Below are 16,456 nucleotides of genomic sequence, written 5' to 3'. Positions count from 1 at the left end.
GATCAGACTAGTGAAAACCATTACCATGTAAAATTCAATTCCTTTCAGTGGTCATCTCCTCCTCTATACTACCCAATGCCCAAAGTTCTCTGGCTTTTAGAGACTGGTTGTAATATTTTATGATACCAGCATAAGTTACCTGAGAAAATGTGTGATTTGAAAGGTTACATACATTCTTAAGATAATAAGAAACACTATCCTGTTTGGAAAATGTGGGTGACATTCAGTCAGTCAGACATATTCAACTTTTCTGAGTCTTCAAAAAAAGTGGTGGCAAATGAAAAGTGGAAAGCAAATGTGCTCCCCCCCGCCATGTGAACCCAGAATTCTATATATGCACATAGGACACGTCAGCCCAGTTCACACATCACAGTAAACTGGATTTTAAAAAAAGACCTGTGGATTACCTTGAATGACCAAGAATGCTATTGCATGCTACTTGATCCTGCTTGGTTTTCCTGCTGATGAGAACACCTGAACTAGCCAAGAACTTCATCCATGGCTTGTTCAGTATGATGCACAAACTAGAAACAAACCCTGAATATTTTGTTAAAGAAACAACAAGCCAAAATTTCCAATTCAGCTGCCATACAAAACAAATTATGTATAGAATGGGTAACAAGCAAAACAAATCAGACAGAGAGATCTTTAGCCAGTTTCGGTACTCCAGCTAGCATACAGAGCTGAACAGTAGTAACCAGTGTGCACTAACTTGCTTTCTTTTTCACGGTAAGCCAGAATTCAAACAAGCTTCAACACACTGCAATGTCTGTACACAACCCTCTACCTTATCACCTGAGCTCCTTTCTAACCCTCACCACATCCCTATATAAAGTGTCCTTACTTAGAAGATTAATGCAAGACCTCAATTTCAACTATATCATTAAAAAGAGTCCTACTTTCTTGTCTCATATGGAATGTATTCCATGCTACATCAATTCATTTGTGTACCTTTCAAAGTATAGCAATAAGAGCAGCTATTTCCAATAGTTCTTAATGTATCATTGCTTGCTGGCTATTAAGAACTTAGTTCTGAAAGACACATTTGTATAAATAGTATATCTATACCATGACAATTAATACATTTTCTTTTTAGGGCAGACTAGTGAGCAATGTAATTCTAAACATGTCTGTTAAAAACTAAGTCCCACAAAGTTCAGTGAAGTTGAATTCTAGGCAAGTGAATATAACACTGAAGCTTTAAATAAACACTACAAAAAATTGATTTGAGGATTATAAAGAAAAATATTTCAATTTTATTTTCAAATATTTCAAAGCTAATGGGAACCATGTCATAGCAGGTTTCCAGACTACACAGGAAAATAATAGTTTTTCCCCTATTTTCCTCTTGTCTGAGGTAGGACAACAGTAAGAAGAGGAAGTACTCCAAGCACCATTTCACTAACAGGAGCAGCATTCAAGTGTAAACATAGTTTTAGCATTTTCTGCATGGTAAATGAGCAATGTTTTCTTCTCAACAATAATTTCTAAAGAGCCATTAGTGTCACAGTGTCCGAAAATGTCTAAATCTTTTAACATCTAAGACGATATATACAGGCAGCCTAACTTACACTGTCTGTGGAGCTGTAGGTTTATTTGGAAAGCTAGCACCAAAGTCCTGCAATCTCAGAATTGGTACTCTGAATGTGGAGCCTACCTCTTCTAAGATGGTATGCAAGGAACCATGTCACCTGCCTCTCTATAGATTGGGAGAAAACTATTATTTTCTGTAGTCTGGAAACCTGCTATGACATGGTTCACATTAGATTTGAAAATATTTGAACATAAAACCAGCCTTAGATGGGAGGAGGAGGGGTGTGCTGGAGAAAGGAGGCTGGGACCAAATGGCACATCAGCCTCATTTGCTCCCTGGTGCTTCACCTAGAGAGCTAAAAAAGTCTAGATGAACTGCAGCGCGGGAGGTGCAATTTGGCAGGAATCACTGCCAATTCACTTTGCACCGAATACACATCCTGGTTTGGAGGCTTATATGCACTGAGTATGCACCAGATTGTATTCACAGTTACTTAATGAAAATAAACCATACAGAAGTGCATAAGAATATGTCCTTCATTCACAGATTCTCTGATGGGAAAATACCTTTTGCATCAGCAAGATTTCCTAGAAGTAGCCCATTCCCAAAAGGCATATTTGTTTTGCCTTTACAGATGAGAACATTCTATGAATGTATTTACTATGAGCCCTTGACCCACTGCTTGCCTTCCCTCAAGGATTCTGAATGTAGTTTTACTTCCTTCCGTACCTTTTCCTTTCCTTCCTTCCCTAAAGATTCCTGTCATGCAAATAACATTATAATTTCAATATTTGGGCATTAGCAGTTTCATTAGACTTTTCTACACCTTACAACTGGGGCATCTAAAGTATGAATTACTTGCCATAAAGATGTTTCTCATCTTTGCCTACTGTTGAATGGTCTCTTAACTTTTTAGTCTGAGGGCATTCTTTACTTGAGGCTGATGTAGGTTTCATGCTGTTGTTGTTGTTGATATCATAAAGCATCAACACAAAATAAAGTATCTAGTAAGAACTCTTAGGTATGTTTTCATTTTGCTGTAATTTTCTTTTAATTAGCCTTTAACTAATTTTATCACATAAAGGTTTGAAAGAGATGTCTAACAATTCATGATGCTACGAAAAAAACAGATTAATATTCGCAAAGTATCATCCCTCAAAGACAGTTAAATTTCAGGAAAAACTGTACCATCATTGGAAAAGCCAGTTTTGGACATTCAGGCATAACAGGTTACTGCAGAAGCATGCAGAGGAAGGGAAGCACATATCCTTGAGATTCATAGCAACATATTCTTATTAACAGGAAACTATCTCTTTTTATTCCATCAGAAATGAAAAACAAAGTGCTATGATCCTGCATAGCACAATGGTCACGTTCCTGATGACCCATTTGCAGAACTTACAGTGTACCTAAGATATGACTGACTTCACTGAGGTTGTCCCCCTCCTGCTCATTCCTTCCCATTCTCCACCATGACTTAAGTCCATGTTCACTCATGGTGTCCTTTTTGTCCACTTCTCTCTTCCAAGATCACATTTCATGATCTCCAAGCTAGCAGGCAGTAGCACCTCATTTAAAGTCCCCAAACAGCATGTTAGCGAGTCTGTCACTGGTTTGCCACCTTTTTAAAATCTCAGCAGATTTTTCATAATTTTTTACTTTGTAGTCAACTTGTGTACACTAGAAGTGTTCACTGTCAAAGTGCAACAGACACCCATCATCACAGTGGCTGAAAGAGGCTACAAGGAACTTTATTTTTTAAACTAAGGAAGGCAAAAGAGTGTGAACCACCCTTATCACAGGAGCACAAAACTTAAGCTACAACAGGTTGTAGCTTAAGGTCTCTCTGAATTCAGTTGCATAAATAGCCACAAGATAGTTCCTTAAAACCCCTTCATATATTCAATAATTTTCTCAACTATCAGCTGGTTATTCATCTCTCTTGTTGTATAATGAAATGTAATGTCTGAAGTTGGTTAGCCACCATCCTAGACGACACAGATTTAATGCAATTTCAATCTTGCTTTGGAGCCAATTGTGGAACTAAAACTGCTTTTATCATCCTGGTAGAATAAAAGCAACTGCCTTACATTGGTTCTGCATAGGTAATGATAGCCAATGATTTAAATAAATCATAGGCTGCAGGACACAAACAGGAGAAAGTAGGAACCTTATATACAGAAGACCAGCTACTTCTTTGTTAAAATTAACAACATATGATTTGCTCTTTAATAGACTATCAAATGTGAAGACTGAGTCCAGATTGGGGTTGTTTAGGAGCTAAATAATCCAGCAGTTAACCCAACAACAAATCATGAGTTAACCTATCAGATTCGGTTCAGACATTACACTGAACAACCCCACAAAACAGCCAATGTTGGGTTACTGAGTAAAAGTACCAAGGGCAGCAAGTTCACTCTCATTCATGCATGAGAACTGACAAATCGTTTAAACAAAGTTACTGTGAACATAAAAACCATTTCTCAGAGTCAGTTTACTGGCTCATCTAGCTGTGGCACTCTGGATATTATTGAACCATAACTCCCATCATCCCTGACCACTGATCATGGTTCTGGGACTGATAACAGCTGAAACCCAACAACATCTGGTAAGCCACACCATAGACATCTGACTTATCTGATTGAACATGGGACCTGATAAATGTAAAATGTGTGCTCTAGCAATGAGTTGGGGTCCTTTTCTGGAGCAATGAGGAAAATATGGCCCTGTTCATTCCATTGAATCTTTTCCATGCTCTCAGAATAATTGATTCCAGATCACATCTGTGATGAGAGTAGGGCAACATGCTCTAATAGTGCCATCTCTAGATGGTAGATTAATTCAAGAAAGGTGATGCAGGAACAATTTGTCTCATTGGCTGCTTTCTGGTCTGCATTTATTGGAATGCATGTTTTCAACTACACAAGCCACCACTTGGAGGCAGCAACATTAATGGAAAGGTAACAGTATGTTTTAAACTAAAAGATACCCACAGCTTAAGAACTAGGATAAGAAAATAGAGCCCCGTGTCTAAACAAACTCACACTTAAGTTTCTTCCTTTTCTAAATAAAGGACAGAGATATACAAATTTCCTTATTACAGTATGACATTTATGACATTTAATAAACTGTCCACTAACCTATTCTGATTTTCCAGCCTTTTGAATAGCCACCAAAATATTTAAATAACATTTTACAGTTAATATAAGTTCTGTTCACTTGAAAAGTTACTGTGAACAGAACTAAAGGCACATACTGTTGTGCCATTATTTATATAGGTCTTTATTTTGTAACTGCCTCACAAGTAAACTTGTAATCAAATCCATTAAAATTTAATGTGCAATACTATGGTGTCAACCATCCCAGATGTTTTCTACGCTGATTTGGAAATCACTGCTTTCTGTTAGTATACCCTAGCAAAGATATCAATCCTTTATAGAAGAGACAAATCCTCAAAGTTACCATCTTCTTGTAAAATACGGAACTATCATGATCAAAATATTGATCCAACTTCTTTTCAGCCCTTGGAACAATATTTTACAGGAATACAATCTACCTCATGATCACAAAGAAGAGAACAGAAACAACTTGCTGACCTAAAGGTACATGCTAACTTTTACCAAATATTGGTGTTGAGGAAAAGCAGAATTAATTATAACCACTCTAAATCTATCACATGCTCCCTGATACAAAAATATGGCAAGAGAGAGAGCTGGATCACAGAAGGAACTATGCTGAAATGCCCCTTCAGTAGGGAAGCAAGCTGGGCAGCCTTGGGCTAGTGATTATTTTTCGGCTTAACCTACCTCACAGGACTGTTGTGAAGATAGTGGAATAAAGCCATGTACGCCACCCTGAGCTCCTTGGAGGAAGGACAGGACACAAATATGATAAATCAAAACCCTCCAGTTCTTTTCACCAAATGTTATCAATCATATCAACATTGAAAGTTTTCCATCAATACCTATATATTCAAGTGGTGAGTCAGGGGGCTTCTGGATAAAAATAACTCACTAATATAAACCACTAATTATAGAAAACCAATACAGTGCTAATCAGTAAAAATGTTCCTCAATAATATAGATACTACTTGGAAATAGGTCACTTTATCCATAATTTTCCTACCTAAAGATAATGGAAAGAAAAGGGGAACATGTGTTAAGTGTGGCTCCAGAGTCTATCATGACAGAAAGTATGTGGACATGCTATAGCCACAATTAAAAATGTATGTAAGTCACCAATTCTAATGTGAAAGTTAAGCATGTACACACTTACAACTAAAAACCCTAAAATGGTGTACACCTATTTTAAGCATATGCCCAAAAATGTAAGTGTGATAAGTGTGCATGCAAACATAGATCACACAGGTACATTCTTCATGGTGTTGAGATTAATTTCAGTTTTTGAGTGTATCGCAAACCCTGTTTGCTTCATTTACTATAAAGCATACTGAAAAATTCTGGGAACTGCTCTTAAACATGTTTAGGATGGTAATAATTAGAGAGATAAGCAGTAAACAGACATAAGATATTATGTCCTCAGTCTGCAACTGAAACACATACTTTTCCCCAAGAGACTGATTTTAAAAAGTGAACCTGTTATTAAACACCCTCTTGCCTTTCATCTCTGCCACATCTGCGTCTTATGTTAAAAAATGTTTCATTGTATATGTCTTATAACCAGTATTTACACCTCCAGTTATGCAAACACATATACATTAAAATATAAATTTTATTTTTAAAAAAATTAAGAAACAGTCCCCAATCACATGGTTTAGATCTTCTTCCCCACTGTGCAAGTGTGACAGAAACATTTGACAATCAATTACATTGCAGCCTTCCTGTTTGAGTTACCTATAAACATTCTATCTGAAACACATTTTTGTCTTGAAATCCCCTTCCCCCACAGAGTTTACATATTCAAGAAAGCCCTCCTCCCCTCTGCCCTAATATTAGCACTTTCAACCACACTGCCAGCTTTACAGATCCAAATTTCATTTACAATTTTCTGTTCTACTTTCTGACAAAAAAGTGTCACCAACACTGGGAAATTTCACCAGTGAATGCTGGCAGTATTAACACCAGCACTACTACATATAATTATGCTTTTAATTTAAAAAATAAACTGGTAAAATTTTATTCTACCCTTATCAGACTCACCAGAAAATCGAGTAGGGGGAAAAGAAACAGATAACAAGGCAGGAAATACCTGCATCCAAAATTAGCTACGGGGTGACATGGGGCTGCATTTGGGGCTGAAAAGGGGGCACGGTTTTCCCGCACACGTACACAACAGCTGAAGAGAATGTATTAACATTTAACGAGGAAATAACACAAGTTTTGAACAGTGAAAACGTGATGCAGCTGAAGGAAGTGGAAAGCCCCATACATAATAATTTTAATACACCTGTGATTCTGCCCTGTATCATTCCTTCTTGGGTGGGCCTGCACATGAGTAACAGAAAGGATAAAATAAGGGACCTATGAAGGGGCTTCATTCTCTAACGGGCCTGGCTTTACCCGCTGAGACGCCTCTTCCTTGTCATTTCTTCCTTCTCGTGGTCGTTTCCTTCCACTCCCTTCAAGCAGGGTAGCTCCCCGGTAAGAAATAGCCCCAATTTCCATCCACCTATATTACCTGAAAACAAACGTTGCTGCAAAAATAGGCAATAGCGCCCCCAACCAAATATAACACCGGCTTTGGCTGAGAGAAAAGAAAGTATGACCAGGCGAGGGGAGGAAGAAGGAAAACTGGAAAAGATGCAGCCTCCCAACCCCCACTACCACCACGGCGACTGAGGAGGGCAAGAAGGAGGGAAACCTGACCTCCTCGCTCTTCAACACCTCCTTGAACTCCCGCTTGATCCTCTGCACTGCGATGTTGGCCATCTCCACAGCAGGGTCCGCCGACCCGCCCAACCCCAGGCCACTACCGCTGCCGCCTCTGAGCCGGGCCGAGCTCCTCCACCCGTCACTACCGCCACCGCTCCTGCTTGTTAATCTCCGGCCCTTCCAAAATGGCGCCTGCGCCGAGCATGCGTGTTGCGGCAACTCAGTGCCTGCCCCTTCCTCTCCGTCAGAGAACGCGGCGTGAGGGGGAAAGGGAGGGAGAAAGTTCCTTTCCTCGTCCTCACCTAGCGAAAGAGATGTGTGGGACGGGGGCGGGGGGGAGAATTAGGGTAGGCGCCGAAGAAGAGACAAGGCACGAGACGCGCCGCGGCCTCTTGAGGGTTGAGTTCCCTCTCAGGGGAGGCAGGAACGAGTCCCCTGCCGCGCTTCCCTTGCCCCTCAGGACCGGACGGCGCCGACCTCCATCCCATTGCTATCGCTGCCTATATAATAGCACCGCCTTCCCTCCCACCCGCTTGTCCTTTCCTCCGTGTGTGTTATTCTTAAATATGGAGTGTCAAGTGTTAATTCATACAGGCACGACTGATGGTACATAAACACGATGGAGAGGGCGGAGAGCAAGCTGGAGTTGAGGCTCTTGTGATGAAATCATGCCCATTGTATGATGTGTCACACCTGCTCCTTAGCTTGACAGTCACACAGAGATGCCATCCTCCATTTTATTTTATGCATTTCTAACCCACTTTTCTGCTTTCCAAACACACCAGATTGATCTGAAAGGACGTTCTTCCTTTTGCTTGAAGTATGCTTCCACAGCTGCTTGACATAGATGGAGGCTTGCAAAATTATACAGCAGAAAGTCCTGTCGCTTGGATGGAGGGTATAGGTTTTTGCAAAACGTTTCTCCTAAAGGAAGTGAGCCCATACAGCCTAATTGTTACTCCATAAAGCTGACATATTTTGTAACGTTTTCCTTCACTTTCAGCAACATGTAAACAACATTTTATCTGATAAGCTGGATTTGAACATTTTGGTTTTTGGAGTCTGGAGTGAAGTGGGACTGTTGAAGAGAGAGACAAGATTATATACCTTCCAGAAGAGTTCCAAGGAAAGGGTCTTCCAACTGGTGGTGTAGTTATGTATCCTTTTCAATGGTGCTACAAAAATGATGAAAGAACCATTTCCTTCCTTGCCTTCCTGCTAGGCTGGGAAGGAAATTATGGCAGGGGAGTTGCCCTACCATTGATGCAGCTGCCTTAAATAGTGCCATAGTCTGGTTGTTACCCTAGTTTGGCAGCACTGACAAAAGGAGTACACACCCAGCACTGTGGACACCAATAGTGCAACCTTTCAAGGGCCAAAACAAATGGTACTTTGTATCTAGCAGCTACATCTCTCCTTCCCATTCTTATTCTAGAGTAAGTGCAATAATTATATGAATGTTGATCTTAATTTTTTAACTGTTGGGTTTTTTTTGTTTTTAAGTGATGTTATTGATTTATTCTTGGTTTGATTATGAATGTTGCCCTGAGAGCTTTGGTGTAGAAAAACTTATATGTGAAATAAATGCAATAATTCTTCAACATCTTATTTGTATTTTTTTTCACTTCCAGGAAGATATGCTTAGGTGGTTTTCTGATTCAGGTGCACAAATAGCTTGTCACACCTTAAGAAGGAGGACATCATTTGCTGTTCTGCCTCAGGTAGAAAACTCTTCTAGCCTGGCTCTGTGCAAGGGAAAACAAAACATCTTCCTGCAATATGAGACCTGTAGTCAGAACTTAGCTCAAAAATATTTACATTCCTATGCTAAAGTAGGCCAAACTCTCTGGGTCTGTGGTACAAGGTTGCTTTGAAATTTTGTACCAGTCATACATAATCTCTTACAGCCTTTGACCCAGAACCACACCAAAGACTAACAATACAAACCTGCACAAGTTTATTCAGAAGCAAGCCCCACTGAGTTCAACTGGTTTACTCCTGGGTAAGTGTGGTATAAAAACCACATTTAATATATTCAATAAGGCATCCAACCCTGACAGCAGCAACTCATGAGTGAGCACAAGGGCTTCTTGTCCTGGATCAGGGCATTTTGTCTTCTATGATTCCATGAGCATTCTGAAGGTCTTGGTTAGTTACTACATAATCCCATCTTTAATTTCTAACACAGTAGATGCTAGGACTCTGCCTAAAAATCATCTTCTGTACATCATTCAGGACCAAACTATAGTTATGTGGAACATGCATCTTAAGCACATGTTTGTTTTATTGAGTTTGCATATAAAACTAGGATTAGGTGGAGGTCTGTTTCTTACATAAAATGTGCACAGGGGAAGAATTCAAAACCTTGACTTATCTTGCAATGTTCTGATATTTTAGGCAATTTTGTGCCTTCCCTGGATCATTTCCTTTATTGAACAAAGGCTGGAGGAAAAAATTCCCTAAAAACGAAAGTATAGCTAGGCAAGGCAGGAAAAAGGATGGGTTTTGCTCCTCTCCTTTGTATGTTTCTTTGTATACAACCTTCCTCTGCTTTATATTTGAATGGGGGAAATGTGCTTAAGATATATTTGGTCAGTTCATGGGATTTAGGAATAGTTCAGATTATAGCCCAATCCAAGGTTTTGATACATATATAAATTAAACTAGGGTTAATTTATCTGGAGATAGGGTGGTTTGTGATCAGAAAGAAATGAATTATACAGAAGTTTAGGATATCCCAAAAGTGTTAGGTAATGATGGCAGTCCAAACAAGGGCTGGTCCTAACATTAGACTGAGTGATGTTAGGGGGACAGGAACCTGCAGAGAGATATTGGAGCAAGAATTGTATGTGTTACATGGTCTGCCTTGTGCCCCTAAATTATCCTGTTTGCTTCTGGTGCAGTGGAAAAAGCTGTCCCATTGCCAGCACTGAAGAACAATTTCCAATGTCAGCCTGGCTAGCTTCTGTACATAGATTAGAGGGAGGTACCCTTTTGTTCTTCACCTTAGGCTGCAAAATGCCTTGGGCCAGCAAAAAAAAAGCACATCTATCTTGAAATTGTTCTTACAAGATGCAACTATAGCCATGGTTTGTTGTTTGAGGAAGAGGGAAGCCAGTCTGTGGAGCCAGGGGAAGGTGTCATGGCTTATCATCCTGTGCAACCTGGAACATAGTGAAGATTTCGCCTTCAAGTGCTATGTCCTTAGTTTATTTCTTGTCCTAATTCTCCTCTCAGCAGAAGAAAAGGCTCAGGTCATTAGTAGTGTCAAAATTTTATTTCATTCTCAAAATATTAGGGCTGTATTGCCATATGCAAAGTTATGTCTGCCTAATCATGTTAAATTTAGGGCAGGGGTGGGAAATCATATTGCATCCAGGGGCAGGATTACTTTCCACTAGCTAGATGAAATCGTGTGGTAAGACTTTGCTGATGATGTCTGGTAGAACATGTTTTGCATGCAGAAGGTCCTAAATTCAATCCTGACACCTCCAGATGGGTTTGGAAAAAATCCTGCCTGAGTCCCTTGAGAACTGCCATCAGTGTTGATCATATTGGGCTAGGTGGACCATGCTGGGAAGGAGAAGGACTGGAGGACTTTCAGGCAGAACTTACAGCAACCAGCAGGGTCCTGAGGACTTTGGGGAAGGTGAAGAGTCAGAGCCTTACCTGAGGACCAGTGGGCAAGGTGTGCTGTGACTTGCTTGGTTGAATGGTTCCATGGGCCAGAGGTTTCCCAACAGTGTTGTAGGAGAACTAAACACATGCAGCCAAGCAGGACTGCAGTCATCCCTTATATCATTCGCTTCTAGAAAATCCCTAAAACAGTCTAAGCTTAGAGCCTGTCTTACTTTTCTTGAAAAGGAAGTTGCAAAGCAGCATCTACACAATTGAAACTTCCCAGCATTATTATTCCCCAGACACTCATTACTTCATGCCATATTACTCTCCTCGCCTTTAATTTTAATAACAATGCATGCTATTTTGGGTATGTTTATAGCTTATAATCTCATTATAACTCTGTATAATTTAGAAAATAAAGTTACTCATCTTTTGTTCCAAATAAATCTTTGACAAATTAGCAGTTATGCACATCAATCAGTATGTCTATGGAGGTACAGAAAGCAACCAGGGCATGGAGGGCAGTAGATGGATGAGGTGGCATTTTACCCACAGAGATTAATAACACAGCCAAGCTGGGGAAGGCTAGATGATTTCAGTGAAACAAACCAAATGAGTTCAAGCTGTCTTTCTAACACTCGATTATATATATATCTGAAGCACATTAGTGTGACTTCACATTCCAACTAATAACACCTCCCATCAATGTCACATCTTTGCTGTCTCCTCCCTTTCCCTGGAATAGGCATGAAACGTTTTACAACAATTCTGCCTACAGGCTGAAAAGCAGATGCAACAGTGCCCTCTGCAGCATGATATGTGTCAAATTCAACCCACTATTAAAAAAGCAATTTAAGACATTCAAAACACGCAGTTAAAATATTATAAAATTTTAAAATATTATAAAATATGGTTCCCCACATTTTCAGTTGTATATCCTATTGCAGTCAATAGTGCTTATTTCTGAAAAGACATGATTAGGATTGCACTTTCCTGTACTAAAGAAAAGAGTAGCAATAGAAAATAATTTTGAAAGAAGAAAGCAACCAGGTAATATGGAACTATGCAGCATCATAACTAACAGAAGACAAAATGGGATGTTTTATAAGAACAGGAAAATGCTCAGAATGTTTTTTCCAAGTAGAAAACCTCCAGAGAAAATTGAAAACTAATGGAGTAATATGGAATATGCATATTACTTTAAGACCCAAACACTTCTAGGTGAAAAATTTTGCATATTTAGACAGGAGAACGCTCCTACAAATCCCAGCATTCCCTAGTCAGAATGATGGGAGTTGTAGGAGTTCTTTTCTGTTTAAACATGCAAAGGATGGTTATCTTTAATCTACCTCACAGAGGCATTATCTTGTTAGCCTTTGTGGTTCATTTTTCATACCAAAACTAGACTTCGGGTAATGAAGATCGCGAGGGCAAGCTATTTTTTAAATTTTCTGTTAGGTTAGCTGGATTACCATGCTTTCCTTTTGTTATCTCTGTGTCAAGGCTTATAACCAGCATAAATAAAATGATTTTGCTGCTAATACTACTGTCGTTTTGGACAGAGGTCAGCATGTAGGGCTGACTCAAAGTTTCTACATGAAAAGCTGAGTCATAGACTTGTTGAAACAGATGGAAAAATAAAACAAATCAAAGTGTGCATTTGTAGAGTACGTGTATGTACAGAATATAGAGTATATCAAAGAACTTTCTGTACAAAGTATTTCTCCAGCTATATGGTCACCTTTATGTAACACTCCCCTGAGTCTTTCATCAGTCTGAAGAGCATGGTATCCTATTCATTCATTATAGATTTGGGGAATGACTATAATTATGGTTATTTTCTTTGTTTTCTAAACTTGGATAGATGGGCATTCCCTTTTAAAGTTCAAGGAAAATAGTTTCCTAAGAAATTTTAGTGGCAGAGAAAGACTTTCAGAAAGGAATGACATTGTAACTGATGATATGGGGGTATGTTGCTATTGTTAGGGACTTCAAAAATATTTCTGAATGAGAATTCATATATGGTGGATGATGGTGTACCCTACAAGGAAATAAAACAAGAATAAATTTCAGGTGTGTTATCTTCCTAAGCACATCTTCAACTCAGAACTAGTCCCTTCCCTTGCACCCTCCCTTACAGTAAAACCCAGTGCAGATTTTCTCCAAAGTAATCCTGATTTACATGCAATGAAATCCGTTTTATTAAAGCAGAAAAGAAAAAAAAATAGTATGTGTGAATGAACCAGTGTCTTATTAATTTGGCCCAATAATTCCTGCTGCAAGAGCAGGCTTCTGAACAACCTGGGTTCCAACTCTGCTTTGTTAGGTAGAGATAAGCTAGAGTTCTGCTTTTTAGATATCAGGCTAAACAACTGAAGCAAAAAGCAGCGCTGGATGTTTTGCTGCTTGGGCTGGCAGGAGGAGCCAAGGGGAATCCTTAAGCCACAGCAACTAGCATGTTGGTTCATTCACATTGTATGTGAACCAGAGTAGCGAATTTAAAGTATCTACTGTTAGATAATAGGAACAATTCTGCATGCTTTCAGACACCAGGGTATAATAGAGAATGTGTTGCATCAACAGTTATGTGTGTTGTTCCTCCTACTTGTTGTTCCATAGATTGGTTTCCTTCTCCAATTCTTTCACTTTCCTTTTTACCCCTGCAGCAGGCAAAATGTGCTCTCTCTCAGAGGAGAGCAAGTAAACATACTGTATACCTTCATTTGCTTGCACTGACACACCCAGATAGGGAGTGCATGTAGTTCAACAGTATTAGATAGCCTTCTTCAGTTATGTATATAAAGACAATTATCAAGTAAGTTGATTAGCATTTCTTCTGAACTAGCTTTAGGATGCTTTTATTTCTTCTAATACTAAATGCATGTTGCCACTCTTCCTCTGCATAAGGCAACTCTGCTGATGTCATACCACACTTTCCAAAACTTGCATCCAGGTAAATGTGCTTAAGAATGTCCTGCTAATGTTTATCGTCTAGGAACACCAAGGCTGAAAATGAAACTAATAGCATTCGGCTTTTGGAATCAGAGAAGACGGTCATGCCTCACGTAGGAATGATGGAAAAACATGCATTGCAAGGAAGGTTTGATATCCAAGGATGATATCAACATTTCCAAAAACATATGTTCTTCCTGAAAGTAAACTAATAAATATATGCTATGCATGCTGACTTAAAAGTTAGTTGCACACTTTTCAGTGAAGTACATGCCCCTTTAAGTATGTGCAAAATTGCAGCCTAATGGTGAGAGAATCTATATTCTGACTGTATTAAATCTACCTCAAGGGCAGAATAGTTAATTGACTTCATGCTAGACAAGATTTAATTAAATTCAGGAAACATTTTATTACATTCAGGAAATAACATTCATAATCACACAAGTGTAGGAAAAGTTAATTTGCATTTGTTATTTAATGTTTCCAAAAGTAAGTACATAAAATTCATAACCCAAATGAAGTCTAGGTACATTTCACTGCATGTGCTTGCATTTCTCCTTCCTCCATTAACCTTATCTCTATACTCCTCCCATCGCTTTTCACACACTGTGTATGTTACATGGCATTTCTTTTTGGGTTACATTATTCTGCAAAGTGTATGCACAATAATAATACTATATAAACACATTTTTAAAAATTAAGCAGCAAGGTATTCAAATAAGAAAATGCCAATACGTTCTTTGATACAATATCAAAGGAAAAGGTAATTTTCAACTCCCAAATGCAACTTTAATAATTGGTGTATTATATTGGTTTAATAATTGGAATTGGTGTATTATATTGGTTGCAAGTAAAAGTTATTAAGTCCCCAACTCAAACCTCATATCAAACATGTATTTCTCAATGTAGTAAAACTCTCAGGAATGCCATCTTTCTTAAATGAATGTTTTAAAGATTTATTAAAGGCTCAGTCCTATGCATATTAAGACAGAAAATTCCCCAGGGGAGTGCTAGGAGTTGTAGGACTTTTTTTTCTGCCTAAGCATGCTTAAGTTTGCAATCCAAGAAACTTTTAAAAGCTCAGATTCTTATCTAGCAGTAACAAAACTTATCTACCTAATAAGCAATAAATATGCAAATGTTATATTCAAAATGATATTAAACACTCATACCCAACATGTGATTTCAAAGGGACTTGGAGACTGGACAGAGCCATGAACAGTTAGGGGCTAGAACTGGAAGTTAAGTTTTGACTGGTCAAGGGTCAATGTGCATGTGTCACTCTGTCATTCTCAAAGAGTGCTGGAAGAGAACTGAGAAAATTTGGCTGCAAGTCCCCACCTGGTCATGAAATTAACCCTTAACCCACCCACACTCTCTCAGCCTAAGACACCTTACAGGAATGTTAAGAGAATAAAATGAGTTGGGGAGGAAGCATCTATGCTATTTTGAGTTCTTGGAGGGAAGATAGAAGGAAATTATTAATGACCTTTATCCCAGTTAAAAATGTCTAGTTTATTCAGTGAAATACCTGATCCTATCCCCAAGGCAAATGTACTAAATGGGTAGATAAACCAACTGACTGCTGGGAATACTAGTTAAAAGGAAGTATAATGCATCCAGATTCTAAGTTTGATTACTCAGAAGTTCCACCAAATACAGTGATAGTTAATGCCAAGAAATAACAATGGAGAGATGCAGTTCTTTAAAGCAGCCTTTTCCAACTTGGTGTCCTGCAGATTTATGGACTTCATCTCCCGGACTTCATCTCCCATCAGCCTCAGACAACATGGCCTGTGATCAGAAAAACTGTGAGTTGTACTCCTACAATCAGGAGGACACCAGTTTGGGGAAAGTTGCCTTAAAATAAGTCTAAACTAGTCACCAGGATTAAAAAATACAAGCGCATGGCTGGTCTTTTTTGGTTCACTTTGTAATAACATCCGCTTCTTTCTTCTGCTTTTATTTATGTATTATATTTACGTCCCGCCTTTTTTTCCTTTGACGCTGTGTGACACAGAAACCAGAGGAGAAAGAAATCATGAGGCCCAGCAAGGCGGGACATCCGTGTGTGCCCTGTTACTATGCCGAGCACAAATGCAAACCTGATCTCTTAAAACAAAGGTAAATATCCGCTCTAAATGGGTGTGTCCGGAAAAAATCAATCGATGAGAAATCCTTGACGAAGAAAGAGGATTCTGAGCATGAAACACCCAAAGAGGGCAGCGGGGTAGCCTTGCCTTCCCCGACTGGGCGCCCTTGGAAGTGTGGCACGGCAATGATGAGCGCTGCGGACCTGCACACCCAAGGGCACCAGGTTGGGGAAGGTCGAGACCGGGCCAACCACGCACGAACTCGGCTCGCCTTCCCGCGGCAGCTAAATGCCGGCTCCGGCAGCCAGAGGTCTCCTTGCGACAGAAGAGAGCGGAGGGGGCGGCCCTTGTGTCTTCTGCCCCGCCTTGCTTGCGGGGACGGGGCTGGGTAAGCCCTTCCCCTTTCTGGGCGCCGGCAGATCCGG

At 39.5% G+C, this 16,456-nt stretch overlaps 1 protein-coding gene across 1 annotated transcript in view; it reads right to left on the bottom strand.

Annotated features, from left to right (window-relative positions):
* Positions 1-7,546, bottom strand: part of UBE2K (ubiquitin conjugating enzyme E2 K) — a 35,814-nt gene extending 28,268 nt beyond the window's left edge. Inside the window, exon 1 of the mRNA XM_044418236.1 lies at positions 7,360-7,546. Coding sequence (XP_044274171.1) covers positions 7,360-7,422 — 63 coding nt within the window. The 5' untranslated portion in view covers positions 7,423-7,546. The remainder of the gene's footprint in view (positions 1-7,359) is intronic.
* Positions 7,547-16,456: the final 8,910 nt, after the last annotated feature.

The sequence above is a fragment of the Varanus komodoensis genome, unplaced genomic scaffold (assembly GCF_004798865.1).
Source record: "Varanus komodoensis strain SLA01 unplaced genomic scaffold, ASM479886v1 scaffold9, whole genome shotgun sequence".
In the NCBI taxonomy this organism is placed as follows: domain Eukaryota; kingdom Metazoa; phylum Chordata; class Lepidosauria; order Squamata; family Varanidae; genus Varanus; species Varanus komodoensis.
Note: the sequence above shows the minus strand (reverse complement) of the source record. Positions and strands in the feature narration are given on the sequence as shown.